Source organism: Neolamprologus multifasciatus, chromosome 7 (assembly GCF_963576455.1).
Source record: "Neolamprologus multifasciatus chromosome 7, fNeoMul1.2, whole genome shotgun sequence".
NCBI lineage: Eukaryota > Metazoa > Chordata > Actinopteri > Cichliformes > Cichlidae > Neolamprologus > Neolamprologus multifasciatus.
In genome coordinates this window covers 24,878,020-24,896,404 of record NC_140445.1, presented here as the reverse complement: position 1 = coordinate 24,896,404, position 18,385 = coordinate 24,878,020, and the positions used below count along the sequence as shown (strand labels likewise).

Genomic DNA, 18,385 nt, shown 5'->3' with positions numbered 1-18,385 from the left:
AAAAGGAAAATTGCTTTTAACGAGGGAGACATTCCCACTATGAGAATATTGAGGAAGGAGGTGAGGGCTGCAATAAAGATTGCCAAGATGAGGTATAGAAATAAGATTGAGGCAGAACTCAGCAGTAACAACCTCAAAGGAGCTTGGCTTGGTATGAAAACAATGGCAGGGCTACAGACGAAAGGTAAAAGTAATATTACCTTAGAGGGGTTTACCTCTGACAAACATCTGGCAGAGAGTCTTAACAGTTTTTACCTTCGTTTTGAGAACTTTGACTGTTCTAGGCAGACCAGCACAGTGAGGGAAAAGACTATCACTCCCCCATCAATTTGTATTGATGAGAGGGGGGTAGCTAATCTTTTTAGACACACTAAAAGCAAGAGCCCTGGGCCTGACAACATCTGTGGACAGGTACTGAGAACTTGTGCTGATCAGCTGAGTGGGATTTTTCACCATATCTTCTCACTTTCTTTAGAGCTACAGACAGTACCTAAGATTTGGAAACATGCTATCATTGTTCCTGTTGCTAAGGGCAGTTCTCCTAAGGTACTGAAGGATTTTAGGCCTGTGGCTCTGACTTCTTTAGTGATGAAGGCTTTACAATCATTTCAAGCTTGACACTAGTCTGGTCGGCTGGGTGACAGACTTTCTGATCAATAGGTCACAATGCGTGAGGGTGAATCGTGTAATTTCTGATGTGCTCTCCTCCTCTACTGGATCACCCCAGGGTTGCTGCCTCTCTCCCCTTCTGTTCATTCTGTACACAAATGAGTGTCACAGCAATTTCACGAACAGACACATCCTGAAGTTTGCTGACGACACAGTGATCGTCAGTCTTCTAGTGGGGGACGAGTCAGGCCATGGACAGGTTGTAGATGATTTTGTGAATTGGTGTGATGAGTCCTTCCTTTCACTTAATGTGTCAAAAACTAAAGACATGATTATTGATTTTAGGAAGTCCTCTTATTAGTATATTATATATAGTATAGTCCTCATCACCTACTATCATTAAAACTGTTGATATTGGGATCATTGAGAGTTATAAATATCTAGGTGTGGTACTTGACCATAAACTGTGTTTTGAATCTCATGCTGATGCCACTACTAAAAAAGTTCAACAAAGACTGTTCTTTTTAAGGAAAATGAGATCTTTTAATGTCTCATCTGAGATGTTGTCTTTGTTTTATAGAAGTTTTATCAAACCTGTGATGTCTTTTTGTATCGCTGCCTGGTTTGGTAACCTGACGGTGAAGAATAAGAATCGGTTGGGACTTCTGGTAAAAACTGCTAGCAAAATTTCAGGGCGCTGGCAAGATGGACTTTTGGCCATTTACAATAGAAATGTGCTTAGAAAGGCTCATTCTATTATTAATTGTTTGAACCATCCACTTCACAGTGAGTTTGAGTTGTTGCCTTCCGGCCGCCGTTTTAGAGTACCTGTGAGGAGGACTAAAAGACTCCAGGTCTCTTTTATCCCCACTGCATCTTGTCTCCTCAATGGCAAATAACTGTCCTTGGACTTTCTATCACTATTATTGTCATTATTATTTTATAGTATTGTTCTGTTTATTTATATCCTGCTGCTAAACTAATTTCCCCGTGTGGGACAATAAAGAAATTGAATTGAATTGAATTGAATTGAATTGAATTGAATTGAATTGAATTGAATTGAATTGAACTTTGGATGGGGCCTTCAGCTGTAAAGCCACATATTCAAAAGACTGAAAACTTCCAGGAGATAGCTGCTTACATTGAAATGATTCATTAAATAAGACAGCAACCCCTCCTCCTCTCCTGCTCACCCTGGCCTCACTGATAAAACTGTAGTTAGGAGGGGCCGTCTCAATGAGAACAGCTCCGCTATTACTTTGGTCCAACCAAGTTTCTGTTAAAATCAAGGCTGTGCTCAGTGATTAAATCATTAAATCATTAAAAATGTTTTCCCAGCTAAAGATCTAACATTTAATAAAGCCAACTTAAGTGTTTTAGAGGTATTATTTGCCCCCTCGTGTTTGGAAGCAGTCTGTGGCACACAAGGTATGTTTGCTATATTTAAAGATCTTTTAGAGTGCCGCTCTCTGTGTTTTGACCAGGCCACATGTTTCCTTCTGTCACCTAAAAGTACAGAAATTTTAAAACCTTCTAGTAAACAGGGTCCCAGCTGTCACAAAACTGAAATGACAGCCTTGTTTTCCTCTAAAAAGTCAAAATATTTATAGCAGAAGAATTGCTGAGGCATAACAGCTGCCGGATTTACATCATTCAGTCTCCTACATTGAAAAGGTCAGTTTGTTATTTTTTATTATTTTTAGTTAAATAAATTATATACAGCTTACCTCTGCCATTTGCAACCACCGCAAACTCAACTGTCAATCACGGTGCACTTTAAAAACCTTTTATCTGTGCAGGCTCTGGGAGCTGTGTTCTATAAGCAAGCACTTGTACAGGCTTTAGCGGGACAATGCTCTAAATGGAAACATTTGAAAAGCAATTTTTCTTTAAAAACAGGAAGCTTTGTTGACCATCTCATCGCCCTAAGTCAGTTTCCGTCATGATGAATCCCTCAGTGAGAGAAGTGCAGTTAATTCAATTTCCTTTTTGCCTGGCATCTGCATTCATTCATTTTCAGTGGATCCATTCATTACATCTGAGCAATCCACAGTTTTTCTTTTGGCTATATTAATGTAGTGTATGGGATTCCTTAGTGGGTGTGCTAGTGGGAGGTGCTTGGGCAACAAGCGACCATGCATCAGGTGTCACAGTCACTTTTTTTGTTGTCCAAGCAAAGACTCAACACGGCCCTCCAAGATTGATGTGTTTCCCCAAGAAAGACTCATTTTAAAGACGTTCCAAAACATGTAGGTGCCTGGACTATGCGGACTTGTCATTAATTGTTATCCAGTTGCGTTTTGACTATCCTGTAATTTTAATACATAGATTGTTTTATGTCTTTTGGCATTGAAAGATACTGTGCTGGTGATTTTAACACAGTCTTCTTCGGTGTGCACACTTGGGGCGGTGTAGTTTAAGTTTGCGTCTGGATTTGTAGTGGAACTGTGGTGTGATTGCTTAGCGTGAGTGGTAAATTAAATTGAGTCCCACACTGTGCTGCAGCCTCTGGCTGTTCTCGCTTTTCCTAACTTGACCTTTTGCGGGTCCAGTGGGTATGTTTGTTTTTTTATTAACATATTTGCATTTTCCAGCCATCCACCCATCTATTTCCTTCTGCTTATTCAATGCAGGGCAGCAGTTGGATTGGATCCTCTCTCAGCTGTCACAGGGCAAGGAGGGGGGTTACTCCCTGGACAGGCTGCCAGTCTACTGCAGTGCTAACCATTCACACTAGCATTCACAACCAATTTAGAATCACCAGTTAACCCACATGCACGTCTTTGATAGGACACACCCACACACACACTGAAAGAACATGTAAACTCCACACAGAAATCCCATGGCCAGCTTTTGGATTTTAATCCCAGACCTTTTTGCCAAGAGGTAATGGTAGTAGCCACTATTAACCATCTGCATTTTTACATATATATAATTATAATATATCTCTAATTATATATTTAAAAAAAAACTGCAACAGCACTTGTGCAGTGTTTATTTAATTTCAGTACAGTGATAACCCTTCTCGTGAGCCACATTAATATGAGTGTAAGTCACGATCTTCATTCTTCTATGCCACCCTTAACTGTTCATTCATATATTTCATGGTAATTAATAACTCATTTTTACATGAGATACTTCAGATACTGCTGACATGCAGACCTGCATCTGTAGCAGCCAACAGTACCCAACAGCTTTTGTAGACCCCTTTCCAGCAGGATTGGAAGGAATCCAGCTTCAGCTTCCATTTTTCTGATCTTTTTGACAATCAGCACTTTGATTGTGTGTTAAGTCAACATGAGTCAGCAAGCAATTAATTAAACTACTGTCATAGCGAGTCCTGCACATGCCTGTGAACACAGCTCTAATTATCTTAACTGTCACCATTCCCAGATCTCTCATTCAGACCGCTAACTAACGTGTTGAAGATCAAACGTCTTTGGCAAGTCCAACCTAGACTTGGAACTAAACTATCTTATTGGCATTTCTCTCACCCACTCTCTCTCCCCCCGTTTTCTCCTCCTCTCTCGCGCGCTCTCTCTTCCTGTCTTTATAAAACTGCATTCAGCCCGAGCTCACTCACTGTGGAGAAGCACACAAGGAAGGTCTGCTCTTCACGCTCCTCACACACTCAACTCGTCATTGCACTGAGAAACAGCAGCACAGGTAGGTTATCAGCTGATTGTTTTTTAAGGAATTTTCATGTTATTTTATTCTTTTTTATTTATTTATTTTTTCAGCTGCACCTTAAGCAGTAGTAGTAACATTTTTCTTTTTCCAAGTGCATAAAAATATGTAATTAGAACAGAAACGAGCAGAGTGTTTCCTGTTTTTCAAGCTTTTCCAGTCACATGTAACACAAGCCTCACAGGTAGGGGCTTATGTTAGGTAATTTCAGAATGTTATATATATATATGGCAACTACATGCTTATCCCCCCCCCCCTTTTTTTTTTTTTTCAATTAATGCATATAAAGGTATACATTGTTGTGAGCTAATAGTTTTGCATGCCAGACCTCTTTCATGATGCTTCTTGGCATTTTCATCCAAGGGCCTACAGCTGGATTTCTAACATAAAATCAGATTGCAAATAACTGCTGGCATGGACATGTGAAGCTTTGTATTGTTGAAGGGTGAGTGTGTGAACACAAAGGAACCAAAAAGACCTGTGTATGTCATCTAACGCTAAACATTATTTTGGAACAGTTAATTGTTCTTGATATGAAATATCTATTAGTCTGTCAAGAGAAAAAGTTTAGATTTGTAATCATCTATATTGCAAATATCTGAATGAGAAGAAATTTGCATCTTTTTAGATAGAGAGCGAGATAGATAGATAAATAGAAATAAATAGAAATCATTTATATATTTTTTTTATTAATTTTTTTTAATAAATAACAAAATACTAGTAAATGAGAAGTGCTGGAAGGGTGTACAAACCTGTATCTGGGATGGACATATGAGAAAGATGGGGCTGCTGGAGAGCTGGCAGGTTATCTGAAATCTTACACAATGAAAAACATCAGCATAGCAACAGGACACAAGGTGGTGGTCACCCTGCATTAGCGAAGACTCTCACCGGCAGAAATTCTGCAGCAGGCAGATGTTTCTAGATATCCGGGCTCTTCTGCAGATGTCCAACATAATGAGCTTTGGACAGGAAACAAAAATAGGTAGCAGGACACTGTGTCCAACAGATGAAAGAGACATAAAGCCTTATTTTGAGAAGTATTTGGAAGAACTCCAACAGCATCATCAGCTGAGAACCTGTGAAACCCTGATACCCCTATGTTAAGAGATATATTCTAAAACACTTCTTCAGCAGAGAATCAGAGAGGAGAAACACACAGATTTTCTTGCTAGCAAGGGCAGCCTAGAGTGAGACTCAGAGACCCGCCCTGAGGACCGCCCTGGTCCTTTATTTATACACTTCAGTGAGCGTTTGTTCCATACATTGAAGTGTGTGTGTGTGTGTGTGTGTGTGTGTGTGTGTGTGTGTGTGTGTGTGTGTGTGCGTGTGTGGTCAGAGTGTGACCCCATAAATGACTTCCCTAAAACTGCTGGTCTGGAAAGTCCAGCAGTTCACCTAAACAAAAGCACTTAGACTGGAAACAGATATAACTACGTTAATCCTACCGTAAAACAATAAAACAAGGTACGAACTTTCCCATGCTCCTAGGATGTGGGGGTGAAAGCCAGAACACCCTGGAATGTTACAGACTTCCTAGGATGAGACCAACTACATACTTCTAAACACAAATGATTACATGCAGTTTTCTACCATATTCAAACTTATATCATTAAAAGATTATACTGACTACTAAGTACAATTTTCCATTGACACCCTATATACAGTACAATACACAGAATTCTGTCAGAAGTGATCTTTCTGAAAGATGAGAGCTTATTTGCCCGTCTGTAAAGCAAGACAAGCTCATCACCTGAGTTAAGGGCAGATAAGGAACCCTGCAGCAGGTTCTGGGTTCCTACAAAGCTCTGATGTAAAATAAACCCAAACAAATCAATGCATTAATATTGGGTTAGATATAGAGACAATAACATTAAACCTTCATCCACATAAGAGCTGTTGAAAGTTCTCTAAAATGCTTTTATCAAACATAAAAAATGCATATAATAGCATATTAATTTGTTGTTGTTTACTTTTTTTCACTTATACAACGTTTATTGATAGCACTTTATATTTTGTCACTTTGGAGCTCTTTTGGTGCACAAGACTCCATCATTTCTTCTCCTTATTCACATTCAGGTTACTATGTCATTCTGTTTGAGCCTCATTTGTGTGGAAAGTAATTTGGGCGAGCAAAGTACTTTTTATTTGTGCAGATCTGATCTTTTTAACCACATTTAAAGCACCAGGGTCAGTCTTTTAGACCTGTCAACATCCATTTGGGAAATCGTCACTGAAAGAAAATACAACATGATATGCATTAATACATGAAAAAGCCCTGTGATACATACAAATTATGGAGTGCATAATTTCTTCACTGCCGTAATCTGTAAGAGGTTCAAAGGAGAGAATTGTATTCAGTTGTACCTGAAAAGAACAAAATCCTGAACAAGCACCAGCAAACTATGGAGGAAATCTGATCATATTTTACAATCTTTTCATTTTTTCACACTCTTGGTGAACATTAGGATTAGCTGTCAGAATCAGTCCTTTGCATCAATGGCAGAATTAATTTAAATGAAAAAAAAAATGCCTTGACAAAGTACAGTTCAGTCCTTAGTTATTCTGTGTACTGCTACACTAAGGAGCAGTATAAGTGTCAAGTGTAAAAAGAACAGAATGAGTACAGAAAGTCACAGTCTGTGCTGCAGCTGCAAATGATGTAATCTGGTGAGGTGAAAAGGACAGAAAGATTTTCATGAAATTATGTGCAAAAACAAAACAACCACAATAATAAACCTCATCGATTCTGACTGCGCTCCTTTTAGATTTCATTTCAAAACACCACTGCTTTGCAGAGGGGCTCCTGTTTCATCATCTATTTGCAAATTACTACATTTAGATAATTACACGACACATTGCATCAGCAAGCTGGTTTCAAAATAAGGCTGTGAAGTTATTTTGCACAGGAGATTTAATATGTAGAAATTCAGAAATTTCCGTCCGGGTGCTCCATATAATGGCAGCCCATTGCAATTTTGAGGAGGTTACCATCCTTGTAAACTCAACATGATGCCTGGAAGAGCTAGTTTGATAGATCAATTAGTGTACATTTGTTTTCCTTCGTTTCTTTTTCATTCCATCTGGTGGTGTTCCAGTTGTCAGCTTCAAGGACAGGTTTAACATCGATGATGATAAATCAGCAAGTTTTGGCTCGCTGATTTAAAACAGTTTTTTACTAGTTAATAGGGGTGCAACGATACACAAAATTCACGGTTCGGTTCGGTTCGATACTTTGGTGTCACGGTTCGATATTTTTTCGATACAAAAAAAATGTTCATGCCTTTTTATTAATTTGTCATTTATTAAATTTTCACGGCACATTCTGCACCATTCTTTTGTGGTTCGGACTCCTCCTGACATTTCTTTGGAGGTGGAGGAACACCAAAGTAATTGCTTAAAGGAGCTTCTTCGACATCTTTAAGAGTTCTAAACAAATGTCTGTCCTCCTCCAGAAAATCTTATGTATGCAAACACGCGTTGCAACTTCTTATCTTGTGCGCATTTATTTTGACAGCGAATGCGCACCTGCGGACCACTTATGTGCAGCCCTGGTTATTTAGCTCGTCATATTGCAGCCACAGAAATTCTTTTGTCCATGAAACCATAAAGCTGCACTTTCTTTTTGCCTTATAGTCTGATTTGTCATAACTTTTCCGTTTTGTGGTAAGCTTTTCTTTGGCTGTCACTTCTTCACGCTGACCTGTCTTATTTGGCTCAGCAGAACGAAAATATATATCCTGCTGCTTTTACACACGCACTAACATAACGCTCAGCGATTCTCTGCGCGATTAACCTCTCACATGTTTAAGCTTGTTGTGGGAGATTTCACTTGTCATGTTTGCATAGTAAGCTAACGATCGATAAGATGATGTCAGAGGAATTGGTGCGCAAATTATCATCACTCACCAATCAGTACTGTCGCTCTCTATACACAGTTCACGCGATTGCAAAGTGAAAGCAAAAAACAAGCGCAAATTCAAACGCGATTTCAATATGTCACATATTGACAGTGGCTCACCGATGCCAATGACATAATTACCCAGCTACATTTCCGAAAGAATGCAAAAGCATTGACATATATTTTTCCTTCCTACGATAGGCCGACAGGCAGGGCAGGGCAGCCCGACTGGAAAAATCGCTAGCCCCGGGACGTCGGGCTAGCGATTTTGCGAGCCCTGTATCTGATTGAGGAATCACTCATCTTTGGAAAAGAGAGTTTATTACAGAGAAATGGCTCTTTCCAAAATAAAAGCTATACTATACGCTTCTTCTGGGCTATATTCTCAGCAGCATATTAAACATATCAGGTCCCCATAAGGAGAATCATGTGCTAACGGCTGTCTAAATGACTCGGGTAAAGTTTGTAGCATGCCTGCTTGTTGTTTTTGTCTGCTTCCACTTGTCTCCGCACTAGGATGATGTCGGCATAAATGTGCAGTCATATTCGTTGTGTTCCCACTAGTGCTGTCAGCGTAAATCTGAAATGAGGTTAACGCCACAACACGGCAAATCTCCGCTAACGAGCTACCGCGGATTGCCCCGTGCATGGGGGTGGACGGCCAACACATTAACGGGCTAACTGCGCTAACACACTAGTTCCCACCCATGTAATTGAGCATTGCGTGGCACATCCAACATACTGTTTTACTTTAGTCCATGACACGCTTACCTTCAGGGTCATACGTCACATGAAAACCAAAATAGTTCCAAACGCCAGATCTGAATGAGGGTGGGGGAGGTTCAATTTGCCATGTTGCAAGGAGAGCTTAACTTCTGTCTCGCTAGCTTGCCCTGCGCTCAGTGAATCTGCACTACTCCGCCTAGGCTGCACTGTCGAGCGCAGATCCAATGAGCGCTCAACACAGACAGCACCATCAGAAGGAAAGTTGATAAAATAAATTAAAAATGCTGTATTGTTCGATACATATGTGTACCGAACCGAAAGCACTGTATCGAACGGTTCAATATCGATACGAGTATCGTTGCACCCCTACTAGTTAAATATCTGTAGTTCTTTTAAGTCTTCCAAAAGTCTTTGAACCACAGAGCCAAGAGGTGTTCGGTCCCACCTTACACATGTGAAGCTGTTCCTGGTTCCACTTTTCAGGCACACAAAAACAAGGAAGTGGTTAATTGGATTTTACGCTTAAATGTTTCCTCCCGTTAATTAATTAACTCACAATTCCTTCTCTGCTAGGTGGCATGTGACAATAACCGGAAAGGGAAGCAACATTTTAATCAATTAATATAATGCATAAAAACGAAGCATCTTTGTCATATTGAATTATTCAGTTGATGCAGAAAAGTGCTGTAAGCAGTCAGCTTAATAATCACAGTTTCGAGACGCAGAATGTGCTCTAACAGTAGATACAATCATATGGGTTGACATTCTCAATATGCAGACTTAAGTAGAGAATGCATGCTGGGCTGTTCATTCATGTTCAAATGCATTCATAACTATCATAATAATGTCTTCTTCTCTTCTCTCCATGACCAACACTTTCTGTGTGTTGCTTTTACTAAAGCAAATTGCTGTTCTGTTTTCCAAATGTCACGAATGGCTTGCACCAGAATGTGGTTACATTTTGTCCAGTCTCGGATTGACTGGACAAAATTGAGATTTTACCTTTGGAAAAGTTAGAATGTTGTGTCGTTTCACTGCTTTTTGTTTTTTGTTTTTATAGTGCAGTTACTGGCAGACTGATTCTGCTCCCATGGAGGGTACTCACAGTGGTTTGACTGGAAGCATACAACCATCTTTGCTAGAAAGACAGACTGATGGGCACATTTATGAAGTTGCGGTACAAACCAACTCCACCAACCGCAGCTCCCAGTTTGCAGACGTGGCCTTGCTGCAAACTTTCAAACCTCTCATCATCCCCTTTTACGTTCTAGTCGTGGTGGTGGGTGTCTTTGGGAATTACCTGCTTCTTTATGTCATCTGCCGAACCCGAAAGATGCACAACGTCACCAACTTTTTCATTGGAAACCTGGCCTTCTCTGACATGCTCATGTGTGTCACCTGCGTCCCCTTTACTCTCGCCTACGCCTTCAACCCTCATGGTTGGGTTTTCGGGCGCACCATGTGCTATCTGGTGTTTCTCATCCAACCTGTCACAGTGTATGTTTCAGTCTTCACACTCACTGCTATTGCTGTGGACAGGTGAGTGCTCCTTGTGGCATATGAGATCTTTTTTAGATCAAAATTGAATATTTGAATTATTTGAATTCTTTTAAATGTTTTTCCCTTTGTCTTTCCCTCTTTCTCTCTCTTGCTCTGTACATATATATGTATATATCTCACAGACAATTAGAAAGGCTTGAAAACGCATCACATCTCAATGGCAAAAAAAATCCTCTTGGATATCTACACTGATATGGACTGGGTAATGTGTTTGGTACAAAAGGCTGCCGCATCCCTTGATGGAAATAAAAATGATCAGACCCTGAAAACACCCCAAATATCAAAATGAGAAATTGATGCAGCAGGTCAGATCATTTTGTCGAAATTTCATTGCAGCAACTTAAAATAGTGTTCAGCAGTTTGTACAGATCCCACGTGCTTGTATGCATGTCTGAAAATGTCGAGGGATCCTCCGAATGAGATGATGGCTGAAGTCCTGATTTCCTCCTAGATCCTGGACAGTTTGAGGTGTCGCCTGGCAGAATCAGATGGACTGAAACATAATGTCCCAGAGGTGTTCTATTGAATTTAAGTTAGTCAAGCCTGGGGGACAGTCAGTGGTATCAATTGCTTCATCCTTCAGGAGGTGCTTACATACTGTCACCACATGACGTGGATTGTCATTGTCATGCACCACGAGGAACCCAAGACCCACTGCACCAATGTAGGGTCTGACAATGGGTCCAAGGATTTCATCCTGATACCTAATAGCACACAAGTTGCTCTTGGCCAGCCTACAGAGGTCTGTGCATCCTTCCCCAGACCATCACTGACTCACCATCAAACAGGCCATGTTAAATGAGGTTATAGGCCACACAACCTTCTCCACAGCTTCTCCAGACACCTTTTGTGTCTGTCACATGTACTCAGGGTGAACCCGCTCTCATCTGTTGTAAGCACGGGATGCGAGTGGTGGATCTGCCAGTTCAGATATTCTATGGCAAATGTAAATTGGGTTCCATGGTGCCAGGCAGTGAATACTGTGGAGGATGTCGGACCCTAAGGGCATCTCTGTGAAGTCTGTTTCTGATTGTTGGAACATTCACACTGGTGGTCTGCTGGAATTCATTTTGTAGGGCTTTGGCTCTGGCAGTGCTCATCCTGTTCCTCCTTGCACAAAGGACCAGATATTGGTCCTGCTGATGGTTTACGCACGTTCTACAGCCCCATCCAGCTCTCCTAGAGTATCTGCCTGAATCCTGAATCCTCCATGATTTTGAGACTGCTGGAAGACACAGTAAACCTTCTGGCATGGCACAAATTGATGAGTCATCCTGGAGGAGCTGGACTACCTGTGCTACCTCTGTTGGGTCCAGGTATCGCCTTGGGCTATCAGCAGTGAAACTGATCCTAAATGTGAGAAAAGATGTAAAACCAGTCCTGTTTTGGGGATTGTCTCACTTTTGCTCTTCTAGTGTGACAATTGTTAATTTCATTAACAGCAAAACTGCTGAAACTCATGAAGAACTGCCTTTTTTTGTTGTTGTTTCATGATCTGAAACATGGACAAAGTGTGACAAATATGTAAAAAACAAAAAAAAGAATAGAAAGACAGCAGGAAAGGAACAAATTCTTCACAGTATATATGAGAGACTGTAAATGTGATTATAAATTGCAATTATAACTCATTATGATTACTTGGAAATGAGACATTAGTTTAGAAATTAGGCAGATATGAAGGGAGACTGATTACTGAGTGTTTCCTTTTCATTGAGGTGACACTTAAACAATAAAGATTTTCCACTGAATGCATTAATTCATTTACATGAGCTCCAGACCCAGACAAAACCTAATTATTCAGCTGTATAGGGTGTTCATCATTAAACCCCTGAGACATGCAACAGACCTCAGATTTGAACAGGTCTGCTCACTGGACCCATGAAAAATTCATTGATCTTTAGTTAAGTTTTCAATTGTACTTTGCATTCAATCTACTGCAATGTCTGTTCCTTCTAAGGGGAAGACATTAACATGAAATGAAAAGTCCCTTTACTTTTACAGAGAATATAATGCTGCTGTCATTTTGTGATGCACAACTGGGTTCAGTCTTAAAGTTTAAAATATAAATAATTCACTCTTTTTCCTCGTGGACTGTGCAGGTCACGGAGTCGACTCTGTCTTTTCTAACAAATTTGATTGTCCTTCAGTGAAGCACGTCGAATGCAAAGTAACTGGTTATGAGAAAATGATTCAACTTAACATTTATAGCCAATATTATGTAACGCCACGGCCAATGAGCTTGTATTATAATTGTAGGAGTTCACGACTGCATTAATAGCCATTCATTAATTAAGCATGAGCACCTTCCCTTTCTTTTTTATAAAGTACTGTTCCTTATTCATTGCAGATATTATGCAACAGTTCACCCCCTGAAGAAGCGGACCTCTGTGGCGACCTGTGCCTCTGTCCTTACTGGGATCTGGCTTCTGTCTTGTGGCCTGGTAGCTCCAGCAGTGACCCACACCTATCATGTTGAATTCAAAGAGGAAGGCTTCACTATCTGTGAGGAGTTCTGGTTGGGTCAGGAAAAAGAAAGACGTGCTTATGCGTACAGCACCCTGCTGGTTACTTACGTCCTCCCGCTATCGGCTGTTTTTGTCTCTTATCTCTGCATCACTGTCAAACTGAGGAACTGCGTTGCTCCGGGCCACAGGACGCAGGACCAGGCAGGCGCTCAGCAGGCTCGCAAAAGAAAGATCTTTCGCCTGGTCGCTCTCCTGGTGTCTGCGTTTGCGGTGTGCTGGCTTCCTATTCACGTGTTCAACGTGCTGAGAGACATTGACATTCACCTCATTAACAAGCGTTACTTTTTGCTCATCCAACTGCTGTGCCACCTGTGCGCCATGAGCTCCTCCTGCTGTAACCCCTTCCTGTACGCTTGGCTTCACGACCGCTTCCGCACCGAGCTGCGGAAGATGTTCAAGTGCCATCATCGCATTGGAGTGCCTGCCAATCACTGTGCCGCTAGCGTGGTATTGTAATTGACTAGTGAAGAGCATCCTCTGTCATTAATTTAGTGTCACTTTCTGACTCATCCTGAGCGCAAGTGGAAACACAGGTCTCACCAGCAAACCATTCCACCTAAACATTCGTGGTAATGCAGTCATTAGTTATAAAACGGGATGGGGGTGAATCTCACGTGGTTTATTACCTGGGGAGCATGAAAATGTGCATTCATTTTCTTAGGAATCACTCCAAAAAATTAGCAGCAGAGTAAAGATTGTGAGCAAATAGACGATCTGTTAAATGGCACGATCAGTCGTGTTTAGGTGGGAATAGCACCCATTTGTGCAAAAGGCGGATCATTTAAGCCAAGAGCGGCGAAAACTCAGAGGACCCAAACCAGGCTAAGGCAAGCATGAGTGCATGCAGCTACTTTTGTGGTTACTTAGATCCACACATTTCCTTTGTATGGGTTGCCATGTGCCACAAGCTGAAAGATAAGAATCCCTGCTAACACGGGGGGGGGGGGGAGGGTGCATATCAGCAGCAGATTTCATAAATATCAGACAGTTAGAATTCAGACTACTGTCATGGACCACAGCGCTGTTTGAAAAGAAATGTTAATATTTTAAAAAAATGTTTGTAATAATTTGTTTAATAGTAATATTTCCAGTGAATTAGAGGAGATAAGATAAGAAGGGTTTCAGCTTTTAATCAAAAATGACAGAGAACATATCAGACGGGTGCAGCTTTACTGGATATGAATAGCACATTAAACCATGAGTTCAAATTGCATTTGGAAACCACAAAGGTGGTTGTTTGCACCAGGGGGGCTGGTGTCAGAGCTAATCTTTGTGAAGTGTGAAATTAAATTCATCAGCTTGGTCCCTAAGGCCCACATTTCCTGTATTTGATGAATATGCAGCTTAAGTCATCAAGTTATTTTTGATAGCATAATATAATTGCTGCAGAAAAATAATCATACTGTGGCAGTTGACTCAATGTTGCTTTTTTCTGTGCTGTGGTTTCTCTTGCTTCCACTGGATTTTGGAAGTTTGCACATAATGGGAAAGACTGGTTATCCAGGCAGAAAATGTCAAAAGAAAGAAAGAAAGAAGTCATGTTAGTGCAGCTTTCTAATAAAATTGTCTACTGCATTTACCAACATGTTACACTGAACTGATAACAGATGAGCTGCCTGTTGTTTACACCGTCTTTAATCCAGTTTTATTTAGTTTGCACAGCAGATGTTATGCTTCTTGCTTTGTGTTCTCTGTGTGCACATCTGTGCCTCTGCAGCAGAGTCAACACATTTCAAATGTTAAAGCGTGCTCTCTCTTTTTTTTGTTGCTTTTTTCCCTATCATATTCTTATATTAAAGGACACAGTATAAATACTTTGCAAAAAAAAGTGTTATACTGATCACACAATGTTTAAAATGATATAAATAATGTGGTGTGGCATGTAACAACAGTATACTGTAATATGTAGCATGGAAAATCTGAGATTAAATCCAGAGATGAAATGACCTTGCTGTTTCTGACCGGCCCATGGCAGTAACGGGAAGCAAATTATATCCAACTTGGTCAGAGTGCAGCTGCACAGCTGAATTTACTAATTAAATGGAAGAGGAGGATGAAAAGTGTTGTCTGCATATCAATTAGGCCTGTTAGGACACTGAAAAATGTGATAATTTATTGATTTCCCCAATCACGTCAGAGAACTTGCTACTTGCCAACAAAGATGTTTGCTTCCTGCAGTGGTTGTTTTTCAGCACGACAACACCCAGTTAAGTAGGTGGAAATTTTATCATCAACTCATTCAGTCATGTAGGATTTTGTTTATTTAATTTTTGTGTTTTACTTTTAACCTGCAAGCTGATGATTTTTTTTTTTTTTTCAATATTATCTGCGTTTTTTCTTGTTTGTTTGTTTTGTTTTTAACAGAGAAGGGAAATCATCATTTTGGGCCGTCTTTTTAAGTGGATTATTAGCTAATGTTGGCAAGTGTGATTATCAAAATGGATTTATAAACCACACAGGATCAACACACAGCACATGTCTGATGTTAAAAACATTAAGCTGCAAAAGTCTTCATTTTTTTATTTTCCAGCCAGACTTTTTTTCATTTTGTGAGGTGGTCTTGAGCACTAAGAGTTTTTTGTTTGGACATTTGTTGCTATTTCGCTCATTTTCAGTCCAGTCCTTGCCTCTATAGGAATGTCGCATTTGCTAATACACTTAAAAGGCACCTAACTCGAGGGATGAATCAGTGATGTGTCTGTACATAGCAGATAACTTAACGAAGAATTTACTTAATAAGTGTATGCTGTAGTTCTTTGTCACTAGCAGCATGTTGCAAAGCTCATAATCATTTCTTTAAATTTCTTCCCTTCAGTCTTTGAAAAATGCCAAAGATAGTTTTACGGGCATAACATAATATTTTTACACCAACATTGTGATTCCCAAAGTGCTAACACCTGAAAACCTGCTAAATCTCCACATGGTGTGCAGTGTGTCCTTAAAATATGAGGTAATTAGACTAGTGGAAGATAAAAGAAAAGAGTTAGGCCAAGAACCCCCCCCCCCCAGGTGAACAGTATCTGAAAGTCATGTCCTTAAGAAAAAGACAAGGGAAAATCCAGCAAAGGCCAAATAAAGACCCGAGAGATGCATCTGGCCCTTTAATTGGCTGCCACAAAGCCATTCTTAAGGACTGCAAACAGGGTGAAAAGGCTGAGATATGCCAAATTACACAAGAGATGGATTGAAAATCAGTGACAACAGGTTTTATGAACTGATGAATACAAATTTGACATTTTTAGTTCAAAATAAGCATTAGTAAGTACAAAGGTCAGGAGAGGTACAACAGTGAGTGTCTACAGCCATCTGTAAAACACACTAGAAGCTGTGTCATGGTTTACAATGCATTTGATCCAATGGTGGAAAGCATCTATCTGAAAAGTATCTGATTGGCAACAGGTTCATTTTTCAGCATGACAGTGATCATAAATACACCAATGCAGTAAAACCATACCTGGATAGAAATATACACAATGGTACTAACTATCAGTCATGGATTGGCCTCCCCAAAGTTCAAACCTAAACATAACTGAAGCAGTGTGGGATCATATTTGTTAGTAAATAGAACAAAAGACAGCCAAACATCCGAAGAAGAGCTTTAAATATCCATGAAGAACTACTCCTAAAGACTACTTAAAGAAATTACAAGAAACCTTCAGGCGGTGTTGAAGAACAAAGGTGGTCATACCAAATATTGACTTTTAAGCTTGACTGTGTTATTACCTAATATGCTGAATTTCCATGTATGTTTACACGTTTCAATAAATCACTGCACATATATCCATTTCCCTAACAAAACACAAGGAAATGAGAGGTAGCTCATAACAAACAAACACTAAAGTATACACTTTAACTTCAGTTACCAAAACTTTAAAACAAAGGCTTTGAAGTGCAACAGCAGGAATGCTGCAAAAGGCAACAAAGGTGCAAACACACCAGAGAGGTTGAGTTCAATGACTCCCGTTAAGAGGAAAATTGTCCACAGAGACCAAAAACTTGCACCAGTAAACATGCTTCTTGATCAAGGGTTTAAACGGGATGTGATAGGTGGGGTTAGGCTAAGATCCAGTGTAGCAGTACGGTATGATGATTTGGATTGTGAGCCCCAGTAGAGTTTTCTTTGTGTGCTCGCTGTGATCAGTTGACCTGGTTTTTTTTTTTGTTTTTTTTATTTTTTTATTTTTTTTTTGGGGGGGGGGGGGGGGGGGTTGGATATAGACAATTTATTCAACAACATTTAAGAATATTACACGAGCTATCATGGCAGCATTCTCACCAAGTACAAAATTAATATAAAAGATAGCATTTTATGAGTGAAAATAAAAAGCATGACCAGCATAAATTTAAATTGATAACCACTACTGTTGCTGAAATTGATCAATCATTAATAATAAAAAATAATCTATAATGAATTTCACTTAAATAAAGGTGCCTGTCATCACTTAGCGCTGTAACTAAGTTTAAGAATATAATCCAGCCACTGTTATCATCGTCAATGCCCTGTACCAACACAGAGCAGAGCAGCTATCTGAACGCTACCCCAACAGAGGTCGATTATCTTGTTAATAATTTCACCTCCTCACTACGTACGACTCTGGATACTGTAGCTCCTGTGAAAACTAAGGTCTCTAATCAGAAGTACCTGACCCCGTGGTATAATTCTCAAACACGTACCCTAAAGCAGATGACTCGTAATCTGGAGAGGAAATGGCGTGTCACAAATTTAGAGGATCATCATTTAGCCTGGAGAAATAGTTTGTTGCTTTATAAGAAAGCCCTCCGCAAAGCCAGAACAGCTTACTACTCATCACTGATTGAAGAAAATAAGAACAACCCCAGGTTTCTCTTCAGCACTGTAGCCAGGCTGACAAAAAGTCAGAGCTCTTTTGAGCCAACCATCCCTTTAACGTTAACTAGTGATGACTTCATGAACTTCTTCACAAATAAAATTTTTATCATTAGAGAAAAAATTACCAATAATCATCCCACAGATGTAATATTATCTACAGCTACTCTTAGTTTCATTGATGTTAAGTTAGACTCTTTTTCTCCAATTGATCTTTCTGAGTTAACTTCAATAATTACTTCCTCCAAACCATCAACGTGTCTTTTAGACCCCATTCCTACAAAACTGCTCAAAGAAGTCCTGCCATTGATTAATTCTTCGATCTTATATATGATCAACCTATCTCTAATAATCGGCTATGTACCACAGGCCTTCAAGGTGGCTGCAGTTAAACCTTTACTCAAAAAGTCATCTCTAGACCCAGCAGTCTTAGCTAATTATAGGCCAATCTCCAACCTTCCTTTCATATCAAAAATCCTTGAAAGAGTAGTTGTCAAACAGCTAACAGATCATCTGCAGAGGAATGGTTTA

At 40.0% G+C, this 18,385-nt stretch overlaps 1 protein-coding gene across 1 annotated transcript; it reads left to right on the top strand.

The window, feature by feature from the left end:
- Positions 1-3,858: 3,858 nt before the first annotated feature.
- prlhr2b (prolactin releasing hormone receptor 2b) lies at positions 3,859-17,192 on the top strand. Its single transcript, XM_085166985.1, has 3 exons — positions 3,859-4,275; positions 9,984-10,462; positions 12,831-17,192. Exons 2-3 carry the CDS (start codon positions 10,014-10,016, stop codon positions 13,462-13,464), a joined length of 1,083 nt encoding a protein of 360 aa, XP_085023111.1. The 5' UTR covers positions 3,859-4,275; positions 9,984-10,013; the 3' UTR covers positions 13,465-17,192.
- Positions 17,193-18,385: the final 1,193 nt, after the last annotated feature.